At 36.9% G+C, this 25747-nt stretch overlaps 1 protein-coding gene across 1 annotated transcript in view; it reads left to right on the forward strand.

The window, feature by feature from the left end:
- The window catches only part of LOC150082216 (obg-like ATPase 1), a 333082-nt gene that overhangs the window by 228861 nt on the left and 78474 nt on the right, over positions 1–25747 (forward strand). The window contains exons 7-8 of the mRNA XM_090380053.1: positions 13711–13788; positions 22558–22655. Of these exons, the coding sequence (XP_090236179.1) occupies positions 13711–13788; positions 22558–22655 (176 nt within the window). The remainder of the gene's footprint in view (positions 1–13710; positions 13789–22557; positions 22656–25747) is intronic.

Raw genomic sequence — 25747 nt, forward strand, 5'->3', positions numbered from 1 at the left:
GGCAAATTATTTCACTGGTTTTGAATTACAAATTCAGACAATTGCCAAAGACATTGTGAAGATCGGAAGAGACTTGGAATTTTAAACTTTTTGACACTGCCAATGTATGTGACTGCATTGATTCACATGACTTAGATGATGCAACTCTCCTTGAAATTGACGAGGAAACTGCAGATGAAAAAAAGGAAAACAATTTTGAAGCGGCACCTAAAAAATTTTCAACAGAAGAATTCTAGGAAGTTTTTGGTGGGGGGGTTGACATGGCCTGCAAGACGATTATGAATGGAGATCCGGATGTTGAATGTAGCATCAAGATACGGCAAATTTTACGAGATGGGTTTTGATGCTAAAACTTGTACGCCAAGAAAAGAAGAGATGACTTCACCGGACTTTATTATTGAAATACCTGAATAAACAATAAAGCTTTTTTCTCATCTCTAATGATGTTACCTTTCATTAATAAAATTTTTGCAATGTTTTTAATTTCAAATCCTTTTAACTGTCTATCAAGCGCAAATTGTTTATAGATTTATTATAATTTGTTTATAGACTGTTTCTCTGGTACACATTCAATTAAAACCCATTATAATTATACCTCAATCAGCACGGTTTCACATAACACAGAACCTTTTTCGATACCAATTATCAGTGCTATGCGAGGTATTGCTGTATATATATATATTTTTTTTTTTTTTTTTTTTGGTTCCTCTGTTGTGTCAACCTTAAATTACATGCCAGCTTTCTATATATCTTCCCTTATTAATTTTATTTTTCATAAGATTTATTTTTTCCCTCCTCTAATACTATGTATTGATTTTATTCCATTTTGCCATGGCATGTACTTTTTGTTGGAAACAGAAATTATATTGTTGCCTTTTGCGCAATTCTGTTGGTTGGCACTTGAAGACGACACTGGGATTATGCGATATACAACTATAATTTTGTATATTAGTACTTATTTTGATGTATATGTGATAATTATTTTTTATTTTTTGGCTCTCCTCTCTTTTCTCTACAGCTTTTACTTACTTACCTGTTACATATATATATATATATATATACACAATCGGACCTCTATATAAAGAAATTGATGAAAAATACTCTAAATTCAGAAATATAGTAAAAGTTGGGAAAGAAGTAGGAATGAATAAATTTTCTAACATTTTAAAACAATTTATTAATACATGCATATTAAGAAATGACTACTTACATGAAGCCCACAATATATTAGTACAATTTTAAGAATTATATCATAAAATATTTGGTTATTTTTTGTTGTACACTGGATTCTACTGTGCACGTTCATAAAAATATTCGCATTTGTTTAAACACTCAGATATATTTTCATTTGTTTGGAAGGTTTAATGTAGCCCTCATTTTCATCCAACTCATCGTCGATATTGTCACTAGTTCTTTAAATACACTCCAAAATCTTGGAGTCACTCGGACATTCAGCTACTATGACATCATTATCAACTCCTAAAAATTCGTCAGCAACAATTTCTCCACTGATCAAACCTCACTTGGAACTCTTCCCAAAATTTCTCAATGTCTTCTAGTAGTTCATCCCTCTCATCTCTGTTAATTAGCATTTTAGCAAAACCTGCTTTTGAGAAACAATTCTTAATCATTGTTTCTGCCACATCTTGACTCCACACTTTTGCCAACTCTGATATGCACATCCACAAATCTATAACAGAATCTATAGGCTGGTTGGTTTCTATTCTCAGTATAATTTTTTTTCAGTATGAGCCTTCGGTAATGCATTTTCAAATTCTTGATAACGCCCTGGTCCATTTGCTGCAGTCATGGCCAGATTTAAACTTGTGCCCTAAGCTATAACATGTATGAGGCCCTTCTCCCTTACTGTTCACCTGTGACAATATTAAAAAAGGATTTTTTAAGATGGAGCAAGGCCCCTTGTAAATGTGAGGCTCTAAGCTGTAGCTTGTTTAGCTTGTATGTAAATCTGACACTGACTGCAGTTAAGACAAATTACTGAGAAGGAAGAAAACAAGCTTCAAATTTGTAAATTTCGAAATTACCTAGTGAAGGTGGCCAGGGCGATTGTCAACAGCCAGTGCGATTTTTCTGTTCTCTTTCATCATCTTTCTGTCAAAATTTAAAATCCATTGCTCAGAAGTTGCGCTTGGCATTCAAGATATTTTATTGTAGTTATAGTCCAACAACTTTACTCCTTTGAAACATCGAGGTTGTTTACTTTTGCCTATTACCAAAAGCTGCAGTTTTTCATTACCAGCCATATTTGCAACCAAGAGTAATTCTCTCCTTACTGTTTTTACCACCTACACATTTATCACCTTTAAAGTCAGTGTTTTGTTCAACAAACATTTAAGAAATAGAGCTGTTTCATCAACATTGAATATGTCTTTTGACTCGTAGTCCCCTATAATTTTTTTCAAAACTTTTTCTTTCCAACTGGTATAGTCTTCTTCGATTGCAACTCCACTTTCATCAGAAATAACTTTTTTGAGTAAGCCATGATGCTCTTTAATTTTGTCCATCCAACCAGAACTGGCTTGGAATGTTTTGTGCCCTAGAAAAGATGCGTATTCCATAGCCTTTTCTTTTATTAATAGCCCTGATATGGCATGTTTTGGTCTTGAATCAACTTCATCCACTTAAAAACTGCTTCATTTACATCTTCCCAAAGTCATAATTTCGCACGCTTCCGACTGGGTCTCATTTCCTCAAACACTTTGAAAATCGAAACAGTTTTTCAGAATGGTTGACACACTACTGGCAGGAATACCAAATTTTAAAGCATTTTTTTTTTTTTTTTTTAATGCTCCGATCTACACTATTAAGCACTTCCACTTTTTTACACTACACTCAAGGATTTCCTCTTAGACTCTGTAAGGTTACTTGCACAGCAGTTAAAACAAAACCGAAATTAGGGACCACTTGTATCTACCATGTAAACAGAGACAGGTGAAATTTAGTGAAAGTGTGGATGATTCATTTCTTGGAAACAACAGATGAATTTCTGAGATAAAGGAAAATCATTCTCTTCTAATTCTCTAATAGGTTGCTTACGGTAGAAAATAGGTTGACCAGAGCCAATGCCCACATCTGGAATATGCCTTAATCTTTGCCAATGGCTGTGGACAGCTGACCAGCAGGACTTCTCGGCATAGTAGTGTATAAGTTGTATAGGTTTTACTTCTTTTTAGTCATTGCTGCCCCCTGCTGGGGAAAGGCCTCTTCCAGAACCTTCCATCTTTTTCTATCCCACACCGTGGTCGGCCAGTTTCCTCTTGCAGGGTTTTACAGGCACCATTAAATTGTAAAATGTTGTAGCTCTTAATTCATGGAATTAACGCCTTTAGCTATTAAAAGCTAACAGGATTAATGTTTAATCCCCTTAGCTCTTAATTCATGCTTTCTACAACATCAGCTTTATTGCCTAAAGGCCAGAGGTGCGAACAGTGCAGACTCAGGTCTCTTGAAATCAGTTTGTTATATGGAAACTATTTTCAATGTAATGACCAAAGAGAAATCAAAAAAGTTCGCTCTATAGAAAATTTCACTATGTGGAAGTTCGTTAAAGAGCGGTCCGACTGTATATATATATAAATAGTTAATTAAGACCAGTAGAAATAACAGAAAAATAAAAATGGTTTCGACAAATCAAATGCACCAAAGTGTGCAAAGCAGCAGCAAAGGATGCAGATGTATATATAATAATAAATGCCAAAGTTAGTAACACTAAAAGCCACAAGGAAAAGACTAGATTAGCTATAGATTAAAGATAAAGCCAGCATAGGCCAAATGGCAAAACGGAGTTACAAACGAGACCATAGAAAGATAGAAAAACAAAAATGGGAATATTATTAAGAATAGTATCGTGCAAAGCAGCAGATAACTAATTCTTAAATTGATAAAACTTTTAAGAGATAGAATTGAAGATATAAACCGAATAGGATATGGCATATTCTTTTAATATGCATATATATATATACAGGGTGTTTCAGTTAAACGTTTCAGAACTTCTAAGAGGGGTAGGGTACATCCTGACAACTCGAAATCATATAGCAATGTGGGGTCGGAAATGCTTTCCTGAAGTGGTGTTGTACACAGAAGCACCATAAAGAAAAGAGACCGTAAGTGAGAAATCGTTTTAATAATACATGAAAAGAAGCAAAAGGTACATGGATTAAAGTAAGTGTTCGAAGTTTCTTCCACGGGCTACAATGCACGCCTCACATCTCCGACGCATGGACATCCGAACATTCTGGAATACTCCAGGCGAATTTCGAATTTCTTCGGCAGCTACTGCGATTCTTGCAACCAGCTCCTCAGCATTGTCAACAGGGGTGTCATAAACTAGCGATTTCATATGACCCCAGAAATAAAAATCAAGACATGATAGGTCGGGTGACCGAGCAGGCCAACGCATGGGACCACCACGTCCGATCCACTGTTGACCAAATGTGACATCCAGGTAGTTACGAACATCTCCGCTATAATGGGGAGGGGCTCCATCGTGTTGGAACCACATTGTCTGTTGCGTCGATGCAGAAATCTGTTCATCTCTCAAAAGTTGTGGCAATACTTGCTGCGGAAAGATCAAGTAGATAGGTCCGGTTAGACGACACGGTAACAGGTAAGGTCCGATGAGGTGATCTCCCATAATACTGGCCCATACATTGACCGAAAATCGAATCTGTGCTGCACGACGTCGTATTGCATGCGGGTTCTCGACCGCCCAGATATGGTCGTTATGCGTGTTGAAAATTCCTTCCCTTGTGAAGGATGCCTCATCGGAAAACAACACTTCAGCAGGAAAAGGGGGATTTGTAGCACATTTTCCAAGGTATCACTGTGCGAAAGCAATACGAGGTTGAAGAAACTTCGAACACTTACTTTAATCCATGTACCTTTTGCTTCTTTACATGTATTATTAAAACGATTTCTCACTTACGGTCTCTTTTCTTTTTATGGTGCTTCTGTGTACAACACCGCTTCAGGAAAGCATTTCCGACCCCACATTGCTATATGATTTCGAGTTGTCAGGATGTACCCTACCCCTCTTAGAAGTTCTGAAACGTTTAATTGAAACACCCTGTATATACAGGGTGATTCACTACCAGTGCGACAAACTTGCAGGAGGTGTAGGGGGCACAAAGACGAATCGCAATCACATAGCATTGCAGGGTCCGAAATGCCTTCGTCATGTGGTAGAGGACGTTGAACGGGAGGTTGCTTGAACAGCGATCCCGCTGGAAGTCAGCATTTGCGAACCGTTTCTGTTGAAGAAACCAAGTAGCAAAAGTCCTCCGGAGTGGATAATCCGCAGGCTCCAATGATTGGACGTGTTGCAGATGGTATGAACTCATTTGGTTTGTTGACAATATCCTCCATACAGTGGATTGGGACATACCCAATCGTTGGCCTATCGCTCGAGTACTCGTACTCGGATTGCCTTCTGCAAGACGTAGGACATTCTCCTCGTTGTCTGGTGTCCTCGTCGTTCGCTCTCGATTCATGGTACCTCTCGTGAAACAACCAGTCTCACGTAACCTTCTGTGCACACGTGCGAAAATCGTATGATGAGGAGCACGCCTGTGCAGGAAACGTTCCTGGTACAAGTGCAGAGCGGCGCACCCGTTACAGTCCGCAGCTCCATACGCGAGGTGCATGTCGGCCAGTTCAACGTTTGAATACTCTTCCATCCTACTGCCTCGGGAACTGGTTCGCAAATGCTGACTTCCAGCGGGATCGCTGTTCACGTGACCTCACGTTCAATGTCCTCTACCACATGATGAAGGCATTTTGGACCCTGCAATGCTATATGATTCCGATTCGTCTTTGTGCCCCCTACACCTCCTGCAAGTTTGTCGCTCTGGTAGTGACTCATCCTGTATATATATACAGGGTGTCTGAAAAATACACAGCATAACTTCAGGAATGAGTTCCTCATATGTAGACAATAAAAATATTTTATATCAACATAGTTCCGGAAATGCTTGATTCCTGAGTTATTAACCAGAATGTCTTATCTCCTGCAGGTGATTTCCTTCATCACAAGGTACTGACAAAATCTGGTGGTTTTCCATTCCGACCATGTACTCAAATCAGGAGCAAGCAGATGTGCACTTTATGTACGGTTTGGCAGATGGCAGTACTCTGGAGGCTCGTCGTTTGTACCACAAAAGGTTTCCAGAATGAAGATGTCCAGACAGGAAAATGTTTGAAGGTATCCATCGCTGCCTTTGTGAACATGGGACCTTTACACCTCGCGCTGCCGACAGAGGACGACTAAGATCTATGACTCCTGAAGTAGAGGAGTGTACCAACTGCCTGGCCTCCACACACACTGATTTAAACCCACTAGATTTCTTCTTGTGGGGCCATTTAAAGTCATTGGTGTATTCGACTCCGGTAGCTGATGTGGAAACTCTGCAATCGAATTGTGGCAGGTTGTGAGACAATACGAAACATGCCAGGAATTTTGTGACGTCAGTGTGAGGCCTGTATTCAGGCGGAAGGTGGACATTTTGAACATTTACTATAAGGTGATGTGAACAGTTAAGTGTCACATACAGACCTTCAAAACTCGGAAACCAAGCATTTCCGGAACTATGTTGATATAAAATATTTTTATTGTCTGCACGTGAGGAACTCATTCCTGAAGTTATGCCGTGTATTTTTGAGACACCCTGGCACAGGGTGTCTCAAAAATACACGGCATAACTTCAGGAATACACACACACACACACACACACACACACACACACACACACACACACACACACACACACACACACACACACACACACACACACACACACACACACACACACCAGGGCTGTTTGAAAATAAAAAGTCAAGTGTATATATAGCATTTTGGTTTTTTTATCTATCCAGATCAATGCACACTCCTTTGCAAAGTATCCACCTTGGAATATAATGTGCTGATAGCCAAGTGGTTAGTGTGGGATTGCAGTAGCATGTGCATTTGAGTTGACCATGGTTCAAACCCACAAACTTGCTGTGATATTGATTGTATTATTGTTAAAATAATTAGTTAAACTCCTGGTTTATATGGTTGCGCCAGCGTATAAGCAGAACTTTTTATCCAAACCTCTGTGACAGTAAACTGGGTTCACCATTTTTCACTTGTTTGGAGAGGCATTCATATACTGCAAGGACCAGAGGAGTTGTTAATTGTGTCTTCATTTAAAGCTGTGGTTAGCTGATCTCAGTTGGAACGAGTAAGGTTTGCCTGGTGGGTTATTCCAGGTTTCTCAGCCCACAGGATGTGCAATCACCATGTAAACACACTTGTATATACACAATACACAAAAAAGACAATATGACATATTAAAACTGATAAATTAACATTGGAACTAAAAATTTACAAAACAGCAACATCTTATCCAGTTGCTTGTTCCACAGTTAGAACACATGGTTTAAATCAGTTTTTGACAACACCTTTATCTCCATGGTCTTTATGCATGATTCAGTTGATAAAAATCATCTGTACCTGAGATCTTTCTTCAATTCTTGAAAGAGCTAAACCCTGCATTGTGCCAAATGTGGTCTGATAAAGTGAATAAAGCACCTTTAGCTAATGGAATATATCTGCTTATATTAAAATAAGCAGCAAAAGTAGTAATAGGTAGAGATTTTATGAGATTTTCACACTCACTTAATTTACCAGCATTTGACATTAATTTTTTTTTTTCGGTTGTAGTATTGCAAAATAATTTTTTACTAACTTCATACTTCCAAAACGATTTTTAATTTGTATTCTAATTTTGTCTAAAACAGTAAAAAAAACACTGATTTTAAAAAAATTAATCTCTATTATCAAACAAAAAATCTGAAGCTAAATTCATCATACTGTCTTTTAGTTCTACATTGTTGATCTACCCCGAACTCCTTGGCAATTTGCTCAGATTCGTATTTAATTTGTTCGTATGAATTTCAAATGTTTTGTAAATTTTTACTGACTCAATCCAATACAGAAGTACATTCATCAAGGTCTATATCATGCTTCTGTAGAGTTTTGAAGCATAATTAATTTTGCATATCACGTTATTCAAAAATATACCAATGAAAATAAAATAAAATGTCATCATTTGCTTCATTATTCTAAGCACTTTGTCTCGGTCTGATTTTTTAGTTGATTTAAGATTCATTTCTGTCAAAGTTTTATAATATCTGCAAAACAAACTTTCACAGCTATTATTGACTGTAATCTACCAGACCAGCAAGTAGGGTTGAGTTTTTTTAATGTAACTTCAGATTCCCTAGTAAATTTAGAAAGAAGATCCCATCTTTTTGTACTATTTCCAAAAAAATTATACAAAATTTGAAGAATGTCGAAAAATGATGAAACACTATTACAACAGTTTACGCTAAAAACTTTTCACAAATTTCAAAATCTTTGGATTTTTCATTTTCGTCATGAATTATGTGAACATGTCATACAATAACACTTAATTGATCTTTTTTTGTGAGATCTTGAGTAGTATCCAAAATTAGTGAATAGAATGGTGCTGAATTAATTTTGAGTGTTAATTTGGTACCTAAACATTGTATTAACTCATTTTGGATAGTGGGGCTTAAATCAGTTACTGAACCATATGGCTTATTAATAATTTGTTTCATTATGTCATCATAGCAGGAAAGTAAACAGACTTGCGATAAAAAAATTGCCTTTGTAATCTTCCAAAAATCCTTCCTGATGACCTCGAAATGCTAAAGAATTTTTAGCCAACATAAGCATTATCCGAAATAACCATTCTAGTACCATTTTCCAAAATGAGGATCTGTATCTTACTTGTTGCTCAACATCTTTATCAATCGTTGCATTCTTTGCCACATTTCATGTATAGCACATGCCTCGATATGATGTTGAGAAACACTGTGAGTTTTTATCTGAAAAGATAGATTTTTCCAATCTCATAGTCCAGAGTAGCACAGCTACAAACGAGGAACTGGACCATACATTGAAGTAGAATAGTAGTACATGTCACTAAAACTTCTATTTTGTTGTTCAGGATCCCTTGGAAATGGTCCTTTAGGTCTCTGAGGTGACAAACTCGTGTTTCTTTTTGTTTCATCAGAAATTGATGTCCACATATTCTCCAAGATCACTTGAGGGAATAGACGGTGCAGTGCATTCAACACTACTTTCTGACAAAGGCATATCTATTATTGTCGAATTGTTTTCATTTGATGACCCTGCTTGATTTAAATGATCCGCAGATATATTTACACCAGCAGCATTCTTTTCCGCATTTTCCAATTCAATACTGATCTTTTCTTTACCTTCTTCTGGACATAATTCATTACTGTGTTTTGTAAAGAAATGATCTAATTTAGGTAATTTGTTGACTGCTTTCGTCATTGTTCTTTTTTGGGCTCCACTCTGTCCCTTTTTCTTTTCATCCATTTTTAACTAAAAATTTTAAACTATATTTTAAATACAAATAGCAATAATAAACAAATATATTTTTGTATGTCAATTGCTGTTTTGATAATGACTTGAACTAACTTGAATTGAAATTAATCAGCTAACAACTTTTGACCACTGCATATGGCTAAATGTTCGTATATGTGGGGCCTATCCCCCCTGTCAAGTTGGGGAATCCCGAACACCATACAATATGACGCATACACATACAGTAACCAAATGGGTGTCTGATCACTATTCAGAGTTGCATTTGTAAAAGCAAAATAAAGACTGCCACCGCCTGGGTTTGTTATGTTTTGGCGATAAGATATAAGAATTCCTTCTTTATTTTCATTACATGTTGTGTCTGTGTATAGGCCCTAGCATAGTAGGGCTGGCCCCTGCTTGCATCTGTCCCTGGTGAAGTAGGGCCCCTAGGCTTTGCCTACTTTTGCTATACAGTAGCTACGCCCCTGATTGGAGCAATGTAACATTCAGAACAAGTTACTAGTATGGATAATGGGATGGTAGGGAGAAAGAGAATAATTATAAATAGCCATTTCTCTTCTTGGTCTTATATGATCAGTGGAGTATCACATGGATTGTTGTTGGGCTCCCTTACTGTTTTTGATATTTATTGATGTAGGAAATTCAAATTTGATGTCTAAGTTTGCTGATATAAAGGTAGGTGGTGTGATAAATGACAGTAATCAGGGTATGCTTCTTTAGCAAGACCTGGATAAATTAAGAAGATGAGCTGGAAAATGCATGTTGAGGTTTAATGTTATTAAAAACCAAAATACTGTTTTTGGGTAGCACCAAACTCAGTGTAGGTGATAAGGAAAGAGATCTGGGATAATTGTGCAGTCTGAATTGTACAGTCTAATAGTCTCTCTGCATTGCTCAGTTCTCTGAGCAATGCAGAGAGTCTATTAGACCAGCTCATGAGGTTCTGCTATCGATATACAGAATTTTTTTTGCCAGCAAAATACAGAGGTAATTATTTCATTGTACACTGAAAGGACAGAATTCATAGGATAGCTGATTCCTGGGCAACGCGACGCTGTCACCTCTCTCACTAGGGGACAAACCCACCACTGGCAGGTACACTGCATTCACATAGATGGTAATTCGATATCAGTATGGATAAACATCATGAGTTAACCAACTTTGAAAGAGGGATGATAGTGAGTGCCCATCGCATGGGTCACTCTATTGTGGAGGTGGTACAGAAATTGTACTATCCCCATTCAATAGTATCAAGGGTGTATTGGGAATATGCCATTTCTTGAATAACATCTCATCGTGGACAGTGCTGTGGGCTGAGAAAGGTGGTGGGTGAACGTGGCCGTCAATGTCCATCTTGCGTTGTTTCACCCAACTGGAGAGTGACAGCGGCACAAATCACCATCGACTTTAGTGAAGGAGGTGCCATAATTGTCTCCACCAAAACCATCAGGCGATCATTAGCCACAATAGGTAATGGGAGCACCGCTGACCCACCAGAGTCCTGTTGCTAATACCAAAACACAACTTTAGCTAGTCTTAACTGAGCAAAAGAACATTGGCACTGGACCTTGGATGATTGGAGATGGGTCTCCTGATCCGATGAGTCCCGTTTCCAGTTATTTCAAGTGGATGGGAGGGTGCGTATCTGGCAGAAACCGCAGGAAGCTATGCACTCGTCATGTCAACAAGGAACTGTTCGGGCAGGTGGACAGTCAGTAATTGTCTAGGGCGTGTTCAACTGGCACACATTGGAACCTCTGGTACATCTAGATGCATCTCTGAATGGTCCAGGTTACGTGTCTATCCTTGCAGACCATCTGCATCCCTTCATGGTCATCATGCACCCACAGGGCAATGGACTCTTCCAGAAGGACAATGCACCTCCCCACAGAGCCGTGTTGACTAGAACATGGTTCAAAGAGCATTCTGCAGATTTTACCACCATGGAATGGCCTCCCTATTCACCGGACATGAACCCTGTGGAGCATCTTTGGGAAAGGTCCATTCGAGCTTTGAATCCTCCACCCATGAATGCAACGGAATTATGGACAGTGGTGCAGCAAGCATGGATGCAAATACATGTGGAATATTTTCATGAACTAGTGGACTCAATGCCTCGCCGTGTGACTGCCCATATCTAGACGGAAGGTGGGCCTACCCGTTACCAAGTAGGTATCCCATGATTGCTGTCCACTCAGTGTATATGGCAGTGATTAGGCTGCATACAGGTTTGGAAACTGTATTTTAGGGAAGACATAGATCTGCTGGAAATTGTGCAGAGAAGTGCAACAAGATTATTTCGAGGCTCAAAAAGATATTCTTACTAAGGAAGATTTTGGTTCTGTAAATTGCAGTCTAGAAACTAGGCATCTGTGTGACCTAATTGAAGTGTATAAGACTTTAAAAAGTTAAGTAAACTAAATGTTGTTGATATTTACTGTTTCTCAGATAACACAAAAGCAGATATAAATTTAAACTGAGAAAGAATGGTTGCAGAATAGATGTGTAGAAATTTGCATTCAAGTGAGTGGTTGTTGGAATAAACTTCTAACTTCTGTTATGAAGGTGGGTAGTTTGAATAAATTTAAAGGTTTGGAAAAAAAATATCAGAAGAAATGAGTAAATTATTTGAGGGTGTTTTTTTTTTTGACTGGTGTTACATAAATTTTGTTTCCTTGCATCATTTTACCAATACTAATACTGAGCATTTTTTGTCCTACAAAAAAGTAGTAAAATTTGTAGGATTATATTTCAATACACGAATTTAAACAATTTAAAAATTTTATTCATCTCTGCATTCAGTTTCCATCTTGAGGTACTTTGCTTTCTCCAATGGCAGACTTTCAGCCATCAACATCAAGACTCACTTGGGTTCATGCTCACATTAGCGAATTAACAAACATGTGCCTATCTGTGAATAATGTATTGAGTCCAAGTGAACTGCTAAGCAGTATATAGAAGAAAACTTCCAATTAAACACAAGATTCATTTGTCTAATTAAAATTATTTACATTAGAGACAAAATTATTTATGTGTTTTAATTAATCTCTAATGAGAGATTTCGGCACACCCATGATGGAAACTAAACACAGATGCATAATTATTTAAATGTCTATATTGACATATAATCCCACAACTTTTATCACTTTACTCTGAAAACTACCCAGTTATTAGTGGTTAAATGGACACACAAACTTTTGTTATGTGTTGGAAATTTTTCTTCAGTACACTACTTAGTTGCTGACTTAAACTTGATACAATTTGTCAGATGCAAGGGTGCATAAGTACATGTGCTTTGTGTAACTGTGGTTCAAGCTCACATGACTGCTAAATGTGGTGCTGTTTCTTGTATTTCTTCCGTCTTGTGAACTAAACCATGTCATCCCAGATTATAAACAGTAAATTTATTATTATTAATATTAGTAAATGAAGTTGACCTGTGGATGAAGGCGCCATCGATAATGACAGCGTAAAAAAATTCTTGTTGTCACCTGATTGCCACCACCATTTCGGAGATAGTTGTCTCCTCAATGATGGGTAGGCAGGTACCCATGTGTAAGGCTACACCACCTGGTTGTGTATTATTTCTGTTACACGCCAGTTTGTTATGATAGTCTTGATGACTGAAAGCTAGTCTCTGTCATTGGAGGGTCCGATGTGCCCCCAAGATGTTAATTGAACACAGATGTTTACAATTTTGAAATTATACTTTGGTAAACTATTGACATAATTTAGTTGGTTTTAATCCCAGAACTGTAATGCTTTCCTAGGATTTTTTTATTATTATTTTGTCTTAAAACATTTATTTCTGTAATAATTTGAGAAGAGTGTGATTATATACAAAAATAATTGAGGAACTATGAGCTGTATTAATTTTAATACTGTAGTTGTATTAATCAAAATTATCCATTAAATGTATTTCATATTTTGTACAGTAAAATGTTTTTCAATTAAAAACACATTTCATTGGCAGTTCGTTAAGTGATGAAAGTACTTGCTTTCATTGCTTAATTTATTTCAAAAATAAATTACACACTTAATTTATTTCATTAATGACTATTTATGGATGGGATGTTTATATGTAATAATTGGATATTTATATGTAACAGTTTATCAGTTGATGCTAGACATGTTTTTATATAAAAAAACTATCATGAGAGTTGAAGTAATTATTAATTATTATTGATTAAATTTATTAATTGTTCATTTAATCACTGTTCCATTTTCATGTTATGATGTAGTTCCTATATCAGTATAATTCTGATTTATTGCAGGATATATTATGTAAGATAAAGCAACACCTTGTTGAGGATAGAAAGCATGTTCGGTTTGGAGACTGGAATGCAAACGAAGTGAGCACATTAATTTAAATTTACAAGGTTATTCTTTAAGATATCTCATACTATTTATACATTTGTCATAATTTTAATTATAATTATATTAATACAATCAAAGCTCTTTATAGTGACCCAATTTTTAATGTCTCAACACGTTATAATGTCCTATGTGGTTGGTCCCAGCCAATTTTTCATTAATCTAATGCTATTTTACATTCAGTATAACAAAATTGAAAATAAAAGGATTTCTCTCTAACAACCATAAATTTCTACCTCTTAATGTGAATTTTTACTTTTTTATTACAATATTTGTATTTAAAAATGACAGAACGCTTCAAATATAGTGAAGTAATTTCCATGAAAAATCCATTTGTTAAGATTTCTCATGCCCTTTTCTCACAGTGTGGTAATGAAGTGAACATCAGCTAGAAGAAAGTGGATCGCTTTGCCCCTCGCAGATAAAATTTGGATTTTGCAAGTTCACTATTCTGAAAGATCGGAAAAAGATTGAAAGTTTAGAGAAATCTGCTGCACTGGGGTAGGATTTTAGCACGAAAGGCAAAGTATCCAGATCTCGAAAAGGTACTTTTGGAATGGCTAATGATGATGCATGCAAAAAACGTTCCCGTAGATGGTAATCTTTTAAGAGCTAAGGCTGAATCATTAAAAGTGAGAAATGTAGTGGTGGAACAAATTAAAACATGTCTGGCACAGAGAATCTTCCTCTATTAATCATTGGGAAAGCCCAGAAGCCTCACTGCTTTCAAGGTTTGAAGACATTACTGACTATGTATATAGCAAATCAAAATCATGGATAACATCACAAATCTACAAAGAATGTATCAAAAACTTAGATCGCAGGATGAATGAGAAGAATCGAAAAATTTTGCTGTTTGTGGATAACTGCACTCCTCGTTGTCAAGTTGATTGGTTTGTTGGTTTGGATTTTATTGGCGCATTAGTAACTAAGGCTATAATGCACCAATCGTTGTCAACTAAAGGACCTACATGCAATCACCTATGCCAGATATGATGTTAGTTCTTCCACCTCTTGATCAAGGTGTAGTCCAGTGTTTTAAGAAAAAGTACCAAACAATGCTATTAAACTAAATTGTGCTATGCCCTGAAAGAAAAATTCAGTGTGAAATCAGCATCCTGCAGGCAATGTATTTATGTGTTTCAGCATGGGATGAAAATGTAGTAGTAGAGGCATGTGATGCAAGAAAGCAAGTGTATGAGCTTATGTAGCATCAGCAAAAAAAATTTCACATATCCATTCCCTCTAAAAGTTTGTCCAGTTCCTCCTTGAGTTTATTCCAGCAGTCAACTATCTGCTGGCTAAAGGCAAATTTCTGCACATCTGTACTGCAACTGTCTTTCCTCAATTTGAATTTATGCCCCCTCAGGTGCATAATCTGAGCAAGTGGAAGAATCCCATTAGAATTCAGCCTACTCAGTCCGTTCAAGTCCTTATACACTTCAATCATTATAGAGTGCACAGGTGCCTAGTCTCCAGACGCTGCAATTTGCAGAACTTACGCATATACAGTACTTTGCATTTGTCAATATTAAACTTCAGTTGCCACTTCTGAACCCATCTGCCCAACTTTTCTAGATCCTGTTGCAGTAGCATACTGTGATTAATAACCCTGCCAACCTTTGTATCATCTGCAAACTTGGACATTAAATCTTATATACCTTCATCGATATCATTGATAAATACACAAAACAACAATGGGCCCAGCACCGAACCCTGGAGGACTCCACTAATAACATAGGTCCATGTTGAGCAGTGTCCATTTATTACCACTCTCTGCCATCTCCCACTAAACCATCCCTTTATTCATTGCAGCAACTTGCCCTTAATGCCATACCGCTCCAATTTGTACAGCAGTCTTCCATGTGCAACAGTATCAAATGCTTTCCTGAAATCCAAGTACAGTCAGTCCTCGTATAGCATGTGTTTACACTACACGAATTCGATCATACATGATTTATAAATAGGGGAAAGATATCTTATATAACACGAACCGAATTTGCTTATGCACGATTTGCCTTTGTGTTTACAAGAAATGGCAGTCGAATGCAGAATCACCCCAACCGAATGCAACACGATAGGAATGAAGAGAAGATTCTGAAAATGTATTTATGTTTTTTATATCAGTGAACGGGAAACACATTTCACCATAATAACATAAAAACTAGCACAATTCCAGCTATCGGTATAATCAAAAATGCAATTAGATCGAGTTTACTACCAGTTTATAACAGATTCCACTAGCAGGAACGCAACTGGAAATTGTTTTTATTGTTTTATGGTAGTAACCCCTAGGAATGTGCTTTAGTAAAATGTGAGGTGTTAATATCTCTGCCTTAATGGTGTTGTTTATTCAGTTGCTACCCGTGCACAGCTTTGTTTATGTGTATCAAGCATGCCTCCTCATTTTGTGATTGTGCTTTATTCCCTAAAAATGAGTAAAATACTTAAAAGGTGTGAAAAGGAAGCATCCTGGGGAAGACACTGCAGATTCAGAGAGAAAAAGAAAAGCAATATCGATAAACAGATGTGGACTAGGTCAAAAATTCTTACCCGGGAAAATTTATAGTGGCCTCACACTAGCAGTTATGGCCAAAATCACACCGGCCTCCGGGGTTTCCCCGGTAAGGCTTATGGCCAGTCCGCCTCTGTCGATAGAGAAAAAATATGAAATTGTAAAGCGCTTTGAGAAAAATGAAAGACCGTGTGATATTGCACGTGCTACAGACCTAAATGAGGCAACACCGAGAATTACAAAGAATGCAGAGAAAATAAAAACAACTTTCATAGCAGGAACAACTCAAAGTGTAATTAAAATCCATTAGATTAAGACACAAAGAATTAGAAGAGATGGAATGGCTGTCATCTGTTTGGATAGAAAATCAAACAAAAAACAAGTTTGTTTTCGATAGAAGCAAAAGCATTAGCAATATTTTATTACGTAATAGTCGTAATAAAATACTTACGTATTTTATTACGACTATTAACCCTATTTTTCCCATAGGGCCTGTTTATATTGCACGATTTTGCATTGCACGAGGGTTTCTAGGAACACAACTATCGTGCTATATGAAGACTGACTGTACAGGTAGCCCTTTATTTAGGTCAGGGTTAGGTTCCTTGGGGGGATAGGTACAAATGGAACCCTTTATATAATGGAGTCAATTGGAAATCAAGGAGTTAGGTTCTGGGCACCAAAAATTTTACCCATCACTTTGCATCGATCGTTTTATTTTATTAGCATTCTTCATAGCTGTAGTAATAGTTGATGGAGGCATATTCTTAGCCCTACACACATTAGGGCGGCTTTCGCCAGATTTCATCCTCTGAATATTGCACTGGGATTCAATGAATTTCTTTTACCAGACATTGTGTCTCTTTATTCTATTAAATTAAAAACTTTATAGTACGATTGGCAAAACTGCACACGGCTATCACTATTATTATTATTTAATTTATTAATAGCACAATTAATAAAAAATTAGGGTAATAAATTTCCAACATGTGCAAATAGCATAAACAACAACCAATTGAATGCTTTACCACATTAACCTTTACCACCCACATCCATGAGTGGGTACTTTGAGGGTGGTAATCTTTCTTGTTTCTGATACGGATGCGCTAATTCCTGATTGGCTTAGATTGTTCTAAATCACGTGAACAGTGCGTGATACATAACACAGTATGATGCCAATAAATTTTGTCTGGTGATTTTAAACTTTCAATATATAAAAAAATTGCAAAAGTAAATAAATAAAATTAAAAATGGCATTGTGGTTAGTGATCAGCGCTATTGCGAATTGGTGCAAATCAGACCAGGGCAAAACGAGGCCTACCTGTATATAATATCAAAATTATTTTTTGCATCCAGTTCTTTGGTAACCACAGCATTGTGTCCATTCAGATTTGTTAGACAAGACATTCCCTTAACAAACCCATACTGTGTCTGAATTATTACTGCAGTCTTGTCTAGATTACTGCAGTCTTGTCTTCTTTAACCAGTGACTCCATTATTTTCTCCAGAACAGAAGTTAAACTAACAGGTCTGTAATTACTCGTTTCACCCTTTAATCCCCCTTTGTGAATTGGGGATACATTTGCACATCTCCAATCCGTGAGGACTTCCTCTGAGTCCAAGGATGCTCTCATAATTATAGCTAAGGGTTTCTTACTTCCTTTGCCGCCTCCTTTAATATAACTGGATAGATCCCATCCACCCCAGGTGCCTTTCTTGTATTTATCTTCAACAATTTCTCCTCCACTTTACTCTCAGTTATTACAAGATTCTCTAGCTTACTGCCAGAGTTGAATACACCTCTGGCATTCCCCTCCCTGAATAACTCCTCACGTGTGAATGTTATTTGTTATTTGGTTTTTAGGAGCATTAGCAACTAAGGCCATATTGCTCCGGGATATGCGGTGGTCATTCCCTGACCTTTCCGCATCCTCCGTATTTGGTGGTAACAGGCTCGAACCCCGGTCTAATCAAGAAGCGTGCGCTACGCACTGCTGCTCTTTCCCACCTGGCTACGGAGGCGCCACGTGTGAATGTAGATGCAAAATAATCATAAGTGATCGCCAACTGCTTCAAACATGCTGTATTATTGGTGACTACGATGGTCTGAGACAGTATTTAAATTCTATACAGTGGGACCAACTGATGATGTTACCAACAGCAAATTCAAAATGGGAAGCATTCAAAGAACTTATCTTGGAAGCTACTAGGCTTTACATACCAGCTAAGAAATATTGTTCAAGGTTAGGCCTAAATGGATGTCAGGTGAACTAATGACACATATGGCAGAGAAGAAAAATGCATGGGATACATATAAATTAATGGGTGACATGGAAGCCCATGATAGATATAAGCTGGTCTGTAACCAAGTCACCAAGGAGATTAGGCAGGAAAAGGCAGATTATGAGAAATCCTTGGCAAAGGATGCGAAGAAAAGCAGAAAAGAGTTCTTTACCTATGTAAACTCTAGAATGAAAAGGAAGAATCAGATATGTCCACTGGATATTGATGGTTCAACAGTTGAGGATCCTGCTCAGGTGGCCAACAAACTAAACGAATATTTTGCAACGTATCAACTCTGTGGTAATACACTGACAGTCGTAGAGAATGAAAAGGACCTGGGGGTAATTGTGCAGGCAGATATGAAGTTCTCTGAGTGGTGCAGACGGGCTTCAAGAGTAGCTCATGGTGTCTTGTCAATGATATACAGGAATTTTTCTAGCAGGGATAAGGAGATGATTATTCCCTTGTATAAGGCAATGGTCAGGCCACACCTTGAGTACTGTATACAGGTCTGGAGGCCTCATTTCAAGGAGGATGTAGAGCTGCTGGAACGAGTACAGAGAAGGGCAACAAGATTAGTGAATGGAACAAAGGGTTGCTCTTATGAAGAAAGGCTGAAGTTTTGCAAATTACAGCGTCTGGCGACTAGGCACCAGTGAGGTGATCTGATAGAGTTGTATAAAGTCTTGAATGGTTTGAGCATGCGCAATGCCGATGGAATTCTTCCTCTTGCTCGGAATAATCGCCTGAGAGGGCATAAATTCAAAATGAGGAAAGACAGATGTAGGATAGATGTGTGGAAATTTGCCTTTAGCCAGCGGGTAGTTGGTTGGTGGAACAGACTTCCATCCCCCTTGTTGCAGAAGTTGATAGCCTAAATAAATTTAAGGCTCAGCTGGATAGGTATTTCGAACGAATGGAGGGGTGAAATGGGAGTGGTTTTTTTTTTGGCTGATGCTGCATAAGCTGGCTTTCTTGCATCATATGCCTCTACTAATGTTAATGCTATTTACCACCTTGAATGATGCATTCTGTAAAGTTTCCCGTGCTTCTTCCTCTATTAATTGCGAAGAACAGTCTGATAATAGGGAAGAAATATTTGAGCATGTGCATCATCACCCAAACTTACAGGAAAACTTAAGCTGCAAAGATTACATGGAAGTGGATGCTGACATTGAATGTGTCAAGATATGCATGAATGAAGAGGAACTTGTTGCAGGCATAATGGAATCTTCTGAAATTTGTAGTGATGAAGATGAGGAATCTGTTGTGGTTGAACAAGAAGTTTCATTAAAAGATGCTCATTAAGGATTAGAACTTGTACGTCAATTTTTTTAAAGTACAGCCTAACTGCAAAAGTGAAATAACTGTTGTCATGCACCTTCATAATTCTCTTTTAAAACACTCTACTATCGAAACAGTGTGTTTTGACAGATTATTTTAAAGTGTGAAACAATTCTCTCGTTAGGTCTTAATAGGTACGTAGTAGCCTGTATAGTGAAATTGACAATCATCATAATTTTTTTTGTTTAATACTGTTTGGTATTAGTAGAATTTGATTATATTACAAACAAGCTTTTGCTTGTTTCTTTGCTGATTTTATGAATGATCGATATAATGCCATTCCAATATAACAACCGTTTTTATAATTCCCCTGGGGAGTTGTTATATAGAGCTTTGACTGTATATTTATAATTAAATTTTAAATTTATTAATATAATTCCTAGCCAAGCAATAAGCAGACCCTATTTTGTAATGTGAATGGGTGTGTGGAATATTGGTGGTGATTTAGACAGTTATAGTAATGACACTTGGGAATATTTCTCATTAAATGTTTTTATCATTTTTTGTCAGTAGTAAGTTAACTACTTTAAAACATTATCTTTATTCATTATGGCAGTGTTTATTTTTTAAAAAAAATTGTAATGTTTCTAATTTTTCTTGTGCTCAGATAGTAATTAAAAATCTTATATTTTCAGACCACTAAGAATGTAAAATTTTGTGGCCAAATACTATTGGTTGAATAATACACAGTAAATGTACTTATATTAGAAGGGAAAAAAGTAAATAGCAATATTTTGTCGATTTTTGATGTAAATTGAAAAACAGTCTAATGGAAATTTTCAATGAAATTCTGGATCCCTGCACGATTGCAATCAAATTATCAGAGAGCTGTTAATTCTCATGCAGAAAATATAAAATAAGCTCCTGAACAACAAACATTTTCTCAGTCTGATAATTAATTACACTTTCTCACTCTGCTATAACAGCTTAATACATTCATTGCTCTGACACACATATGGCGCCTCTGTAGCCAGGTGGGCAGGAGCAGCAGTGCGTAGCACACGCTTCTTGATTAGACCGAGGTTCGAGCCCGTGAGCCACCAAATATGGAGGATGCGGAAAGGTCAGGGAATGACCACCGCATATCCCCGGAGCAATATGGCCTTAGTTGCTAATGCTCCTAAAAAACCAAATAACAATAACAACAACAACGACACACATATGTGATCATCTTCTGTGTATTTATTCTCATTTACTGTTTAGTTGGGAAATATATTTTCCATCATACATTATAAACTGCACATATTTCATCTAATTCTGAAAAGTAGCATGAATCTTTCTGTGTGGGTGGACAGTTTCATTGCACAAATAGTCTCATTACATGAATACACATGCATGCATGCATGCACATACATACATACAGAAAACCTCTGCTACTAATGCTTAACATTGTATGTTACTTTATTCTGCCTTAATTCCTCAGAACAGCTGAGTAATCTACACTTGGATAGCATTTAACTTTACATACATCAGCATTTAACCTATAACAAAAAAGGCCACAGTAATTGGATGTTTTATTCATGATAAAGTTTTGTGATACCGTTATCATGATTACTTCAGCACATGAGAAATTCCTGACTCTGTACCATGTAAATAAAAAAGTGAAAAGTTTTATAGTGAAATTTATTCCCAAGTGGTAGTTTCTGAAAAATTCAATGCTCATTGTTAAATTCTCAGATATTGGCCAAGTTTCAAGAAACATCTGATGTGTCTTAGAAAGTTGGCATGGGAAGGAAAATAAGAATATTCCACTCCTCCCAATCAGTATCATTATTTGCTCTTAAAAGCCATGAGGAATTCTCATTTGAGCTCTAAAGTGAATGGGAGAAAGTGCAGATTTTAACTATAGTATAAATGCGCTTATCATCTTATTGACTGTCATTTATAGCATTATAATACGATACCAATACATGATACTATAACATGTACACACCCCCAAAATAAGTATTAAAATAAAATTGAACAACGAAGAATAAAATGTACCATAAATAAAATAATGATGCCATGCATAAAAAGCGCACAGTAACCAATCTCTCAGCACTTGTATGATGAGAATGATGCATATACTAAAAAAAAGTGATAGGCTGTGCAGTTTTATTTATCTATATCTTAATTTTTTTTTTTTTTTTTTCACTAATAATTATTATAGGCCTACATGTACTTACATTGTCTATATGCAATACACATGATTAATTTAATTACAGGATGCATTAAAAATTTTTATTAATGTTTATCATAATTGCACTTATTATATTGTGTATATGTGCAACCAAAGTTTTGTAACTTAAAATTTCATACGTCTTGTATTGAACTTGTTTCCTAATTCATATGGTTTTAACTTTTAAATTACATTAAAAGAACTTTTGTTACCTGAGAGTTTATTACACACACTCACCAATCAGAGAAAATCAGAGCCACACTTTTGTTTTTAAATGGTATCAGACATGGCCATTTGATTCGGGCTATCATTTTCTTAATTATATTATTTTTTTACATTCAAGAAAGAACTTGACCAATTTTTTATTAGGTTTTTGTTTTTAACAGTAATCTTTTATGACAGTCAAAAATAAATAAATAAATGAATTAAGTATTATGTCTTTTCCAGATTGAAGTACTTAATAAACACCTTTTTCTTACGTCAAAGCCTATGATCTATCTTGTCAATTTATCAGAAAAAGATTTCATTAAAAAGAAAAATAAATGGTAAGAATATGTTTTGATAGTAGTGCTATAAACCATGTCTGGCAGTATTATTATGTAGATAATGAAATATGTTATCAACACATTAAACTATTTCATTTCTTCTTTGTCAGAATATTGTTTTTTTTCTCTAATTTGCCTGTTCTCATCTGTAATATAAGTCACATAATACAGTAAACCCCCGCTATTCGCGGGGGTTACGTTCCTGAGAAATGTCGCGAATACTGAGTTATGGCTCCCATAGTAATAAAGGGGTTCCGTTCCAAAGTATGAAATATATAAGAAAAACTAGTCTAAAATTTTGTCTATGTATGTATTATATGTACCTTCATAATATGACTATGTACATAGACAGTACATAGTGAAATGCAAGCATATGGCATCGAAATGAAAATAAGAAACAATTTAATATTAAATGTAATATTTATTAGAAATTTCAAACCAGCACCTTTGCTAGCGAAAAAAAACATCACGCCAGTGCTATCACTAGTTTCGCTAAAGTGTTGATAAAGGAGTTTTGCCTTTTCGCGAATGATGAGTGAACTTAACGGAATTTTATTTTGAGTTCGGTCTTCTATCCACAGATTTAAAGCTTTTTCCATTTTTATTAATTTAACATCACGAGTTACAGAGCAAATTTTTTTAAGCAATTAGCGCGTTTTCACGGACACTACGGCGGATTTTTTCTTCCGATTTCTTGATTGATCGTACCGTTGACTCATTGATTTTATAATGTTTTGCCACTGAGGAGACAATTTCACCATTAGAAATTTTATCTAATAACTCAATTTTATTCGCTAATGTCATCACCTTTGATATTTTCACATTTCTCTTTTTATTCATAGCCATATTTTTGTAGGGGTTAGAAAGAACTTGTCCACAATAAAGTCACTTTCTTCCGTTAATACACTCGAAAAAGTCTGTTTTACACTGAAAAACGGTACATTTATCACTTTTGTAAGCATATAAATTTATCAATTTATAAATTGATAAATTTATTCAGTTTATAAACATATAAATTAAAAGCAAACGACGAAACCTTCCATGACAAACACATACTGAACAAGGATTAGCGAGAAACATCCACGCTCGCGTTTTTGTTACCCCTCTCCCCCCACCCACTGAGCGCTGTTTTGACCGGGAAAGATAATTTTAGCCACGCCCATGTTTTTTATGGCGGAAAATATTCACGGCGCTTTAAAATTCACATTTTTTTAGGTTTCATTTTATATTAAATCGGCGATCGCGAATACGCGAAACCGCGAATACAGATACCGCGAATAGCGGGGGTTTACTGTACATAATTTTTCAAGCAAAAAAAAAAACTATAATCTATTTTTGCATGATGGACCAAGAACAGTGAGGAAAGAATCAAGTCCTTTGAATTGCAAATAATTTTGTAAGAGACTCAAATAAAAGGTTTTTTTTTTTTTTTTTTTTTTAAATTCCTTCCTCATTATGGGTTTTGATATTTTAACCTTTTGTATTCAAGATATTAATTAGTATTAGTAATAGGAAAGAGGAAGGGAATCGCCAAGAAACAGAAGAATGATGATATCCAGCTCAGGACCCTGGGTGTGCAAAGCCTATACTCACCAGATGTGAGCCTCTGCATTTACAGGCCAACCAGAAATAACTGTTGGAATGAATGAAATGAATGATTTTCTTGAATTGCTTGCAGTATTTATAATAAATGGGTTAAATTAATGCAGTATTTATAACAAATGGGCTAGTAGATCTAATGCAGTATTTATAACAAATGGGTTAGTAGGGATTGTGAGTAATTGGTAAGCATCACACCAACTTGCTTTCATACAACCCTGACTTGGTTTTGACACATTATAGCCTCAGTAGCTAATGTGCAAATAAAATCAAAGCAAGCCAAACCAAATTCATACAACCACTAAGCTATACCAGAGTTTTTACGTGGAAAGACATACACAGGTGAGCCAAAACATTATGACCAGCAAGTCGTTATGCAAATCAAAGCAACTGCAAGTGAACTACGGTACGGGTTGGGACACGGTATAAAAAACACCTGATATTGAGCTCCATTAATCAGTGTTACTCTTGTTCTTCAGATGGGAAAGGCAGCGGACCTAAGCAAGTTTGACAAAGGCCAAATTATAATGGCCAGACGACTGGGTCAGAGCATATCTGAAAAGACGTGGCTGATGGGATGCTCACGGTCAGCCATGGTTAGTACCTACCGAAAATGGTCCAAGGAGGGAAAGCGCACAAACTGCCGGCGAGCTGTTGGACAACCACGGCTCATCGATGCTCAAGGTGAGCGAAGGCTCTCTTGGATGATACGTGGCAACAGAAGGGCGATTGTGGTGAAACTCGCCAGTAATTGGAATGCTGGTGATGGGAGTAATGTGTCACAACACACAGTACATCGAACCCTGCTGAAAATGGGGCTGCAGGCCACTCTGAGTGCCCATGCTAACCACAGTTCACTGGTGACAGCTCCTACAATGGGTACGCGAGCATCGAAACTGGACCTTGAATGATTGGAAGAAGGTCGTCTGGTTTGATGAATCATGTTTCCTGTTGCACCATGTGGACAGCCGGGTACGTGTGTGTCATTTACCTGGGGAAATGATGGTGCCTGGATGCACCGTGGGACGAAAACAAGCCGATGGTGGTGGTGTCGTGCTTTGGGCAATGTTCTGCTGGGATACCCTGGGTCCAGTCATCCATGTGCCGAGCACTCTGATGTTTACCACCTACCTAAACATCATTGCTGACCAGGTACACCTTTTCATGGCAATGGTCTTCCCCTCTATTGGTGCTGTCTTTTAGCAGAATAATGCAGCATGCCACTCTGCCCGGATTGTTCGAGACTGGTTCGCGGAACAGGAGGAACACGCTTCCAGGTATTGCCCTGGCCTCCAAATTCCCCAAATATCAATCCCATCAAGCATCTGTGGTTTGTGTTGGAACAGCAACTCCGATATGTGGCATCTCAACCATGGACCTTACAGAAGTTAAAGGATCTGCTGGTTACGTGTTGGTACCAGATACCACATGACACATTTAGAAATCTTGTAGCATCTATGCCTCACTGGGTACAAGCTGTTTTGGCTGCACGT

Source organism: Mastigoproctus giganteus, chromosome 8 (genome assembly GCF_048544385.1).
Source record: "Mastigoproctus giganteus isolate SK-2022 chromosome 8, ASM4854438v1, whole genome shotgun sequence".
In the NCBI taxonomy this organism is placed as follows: Eukaryota; Metazoa; Arthropoda; class Arachnida; order Uropygi; family Thelyphonidae; genus Mastigoproctus; species Mastigoproctus giganteus.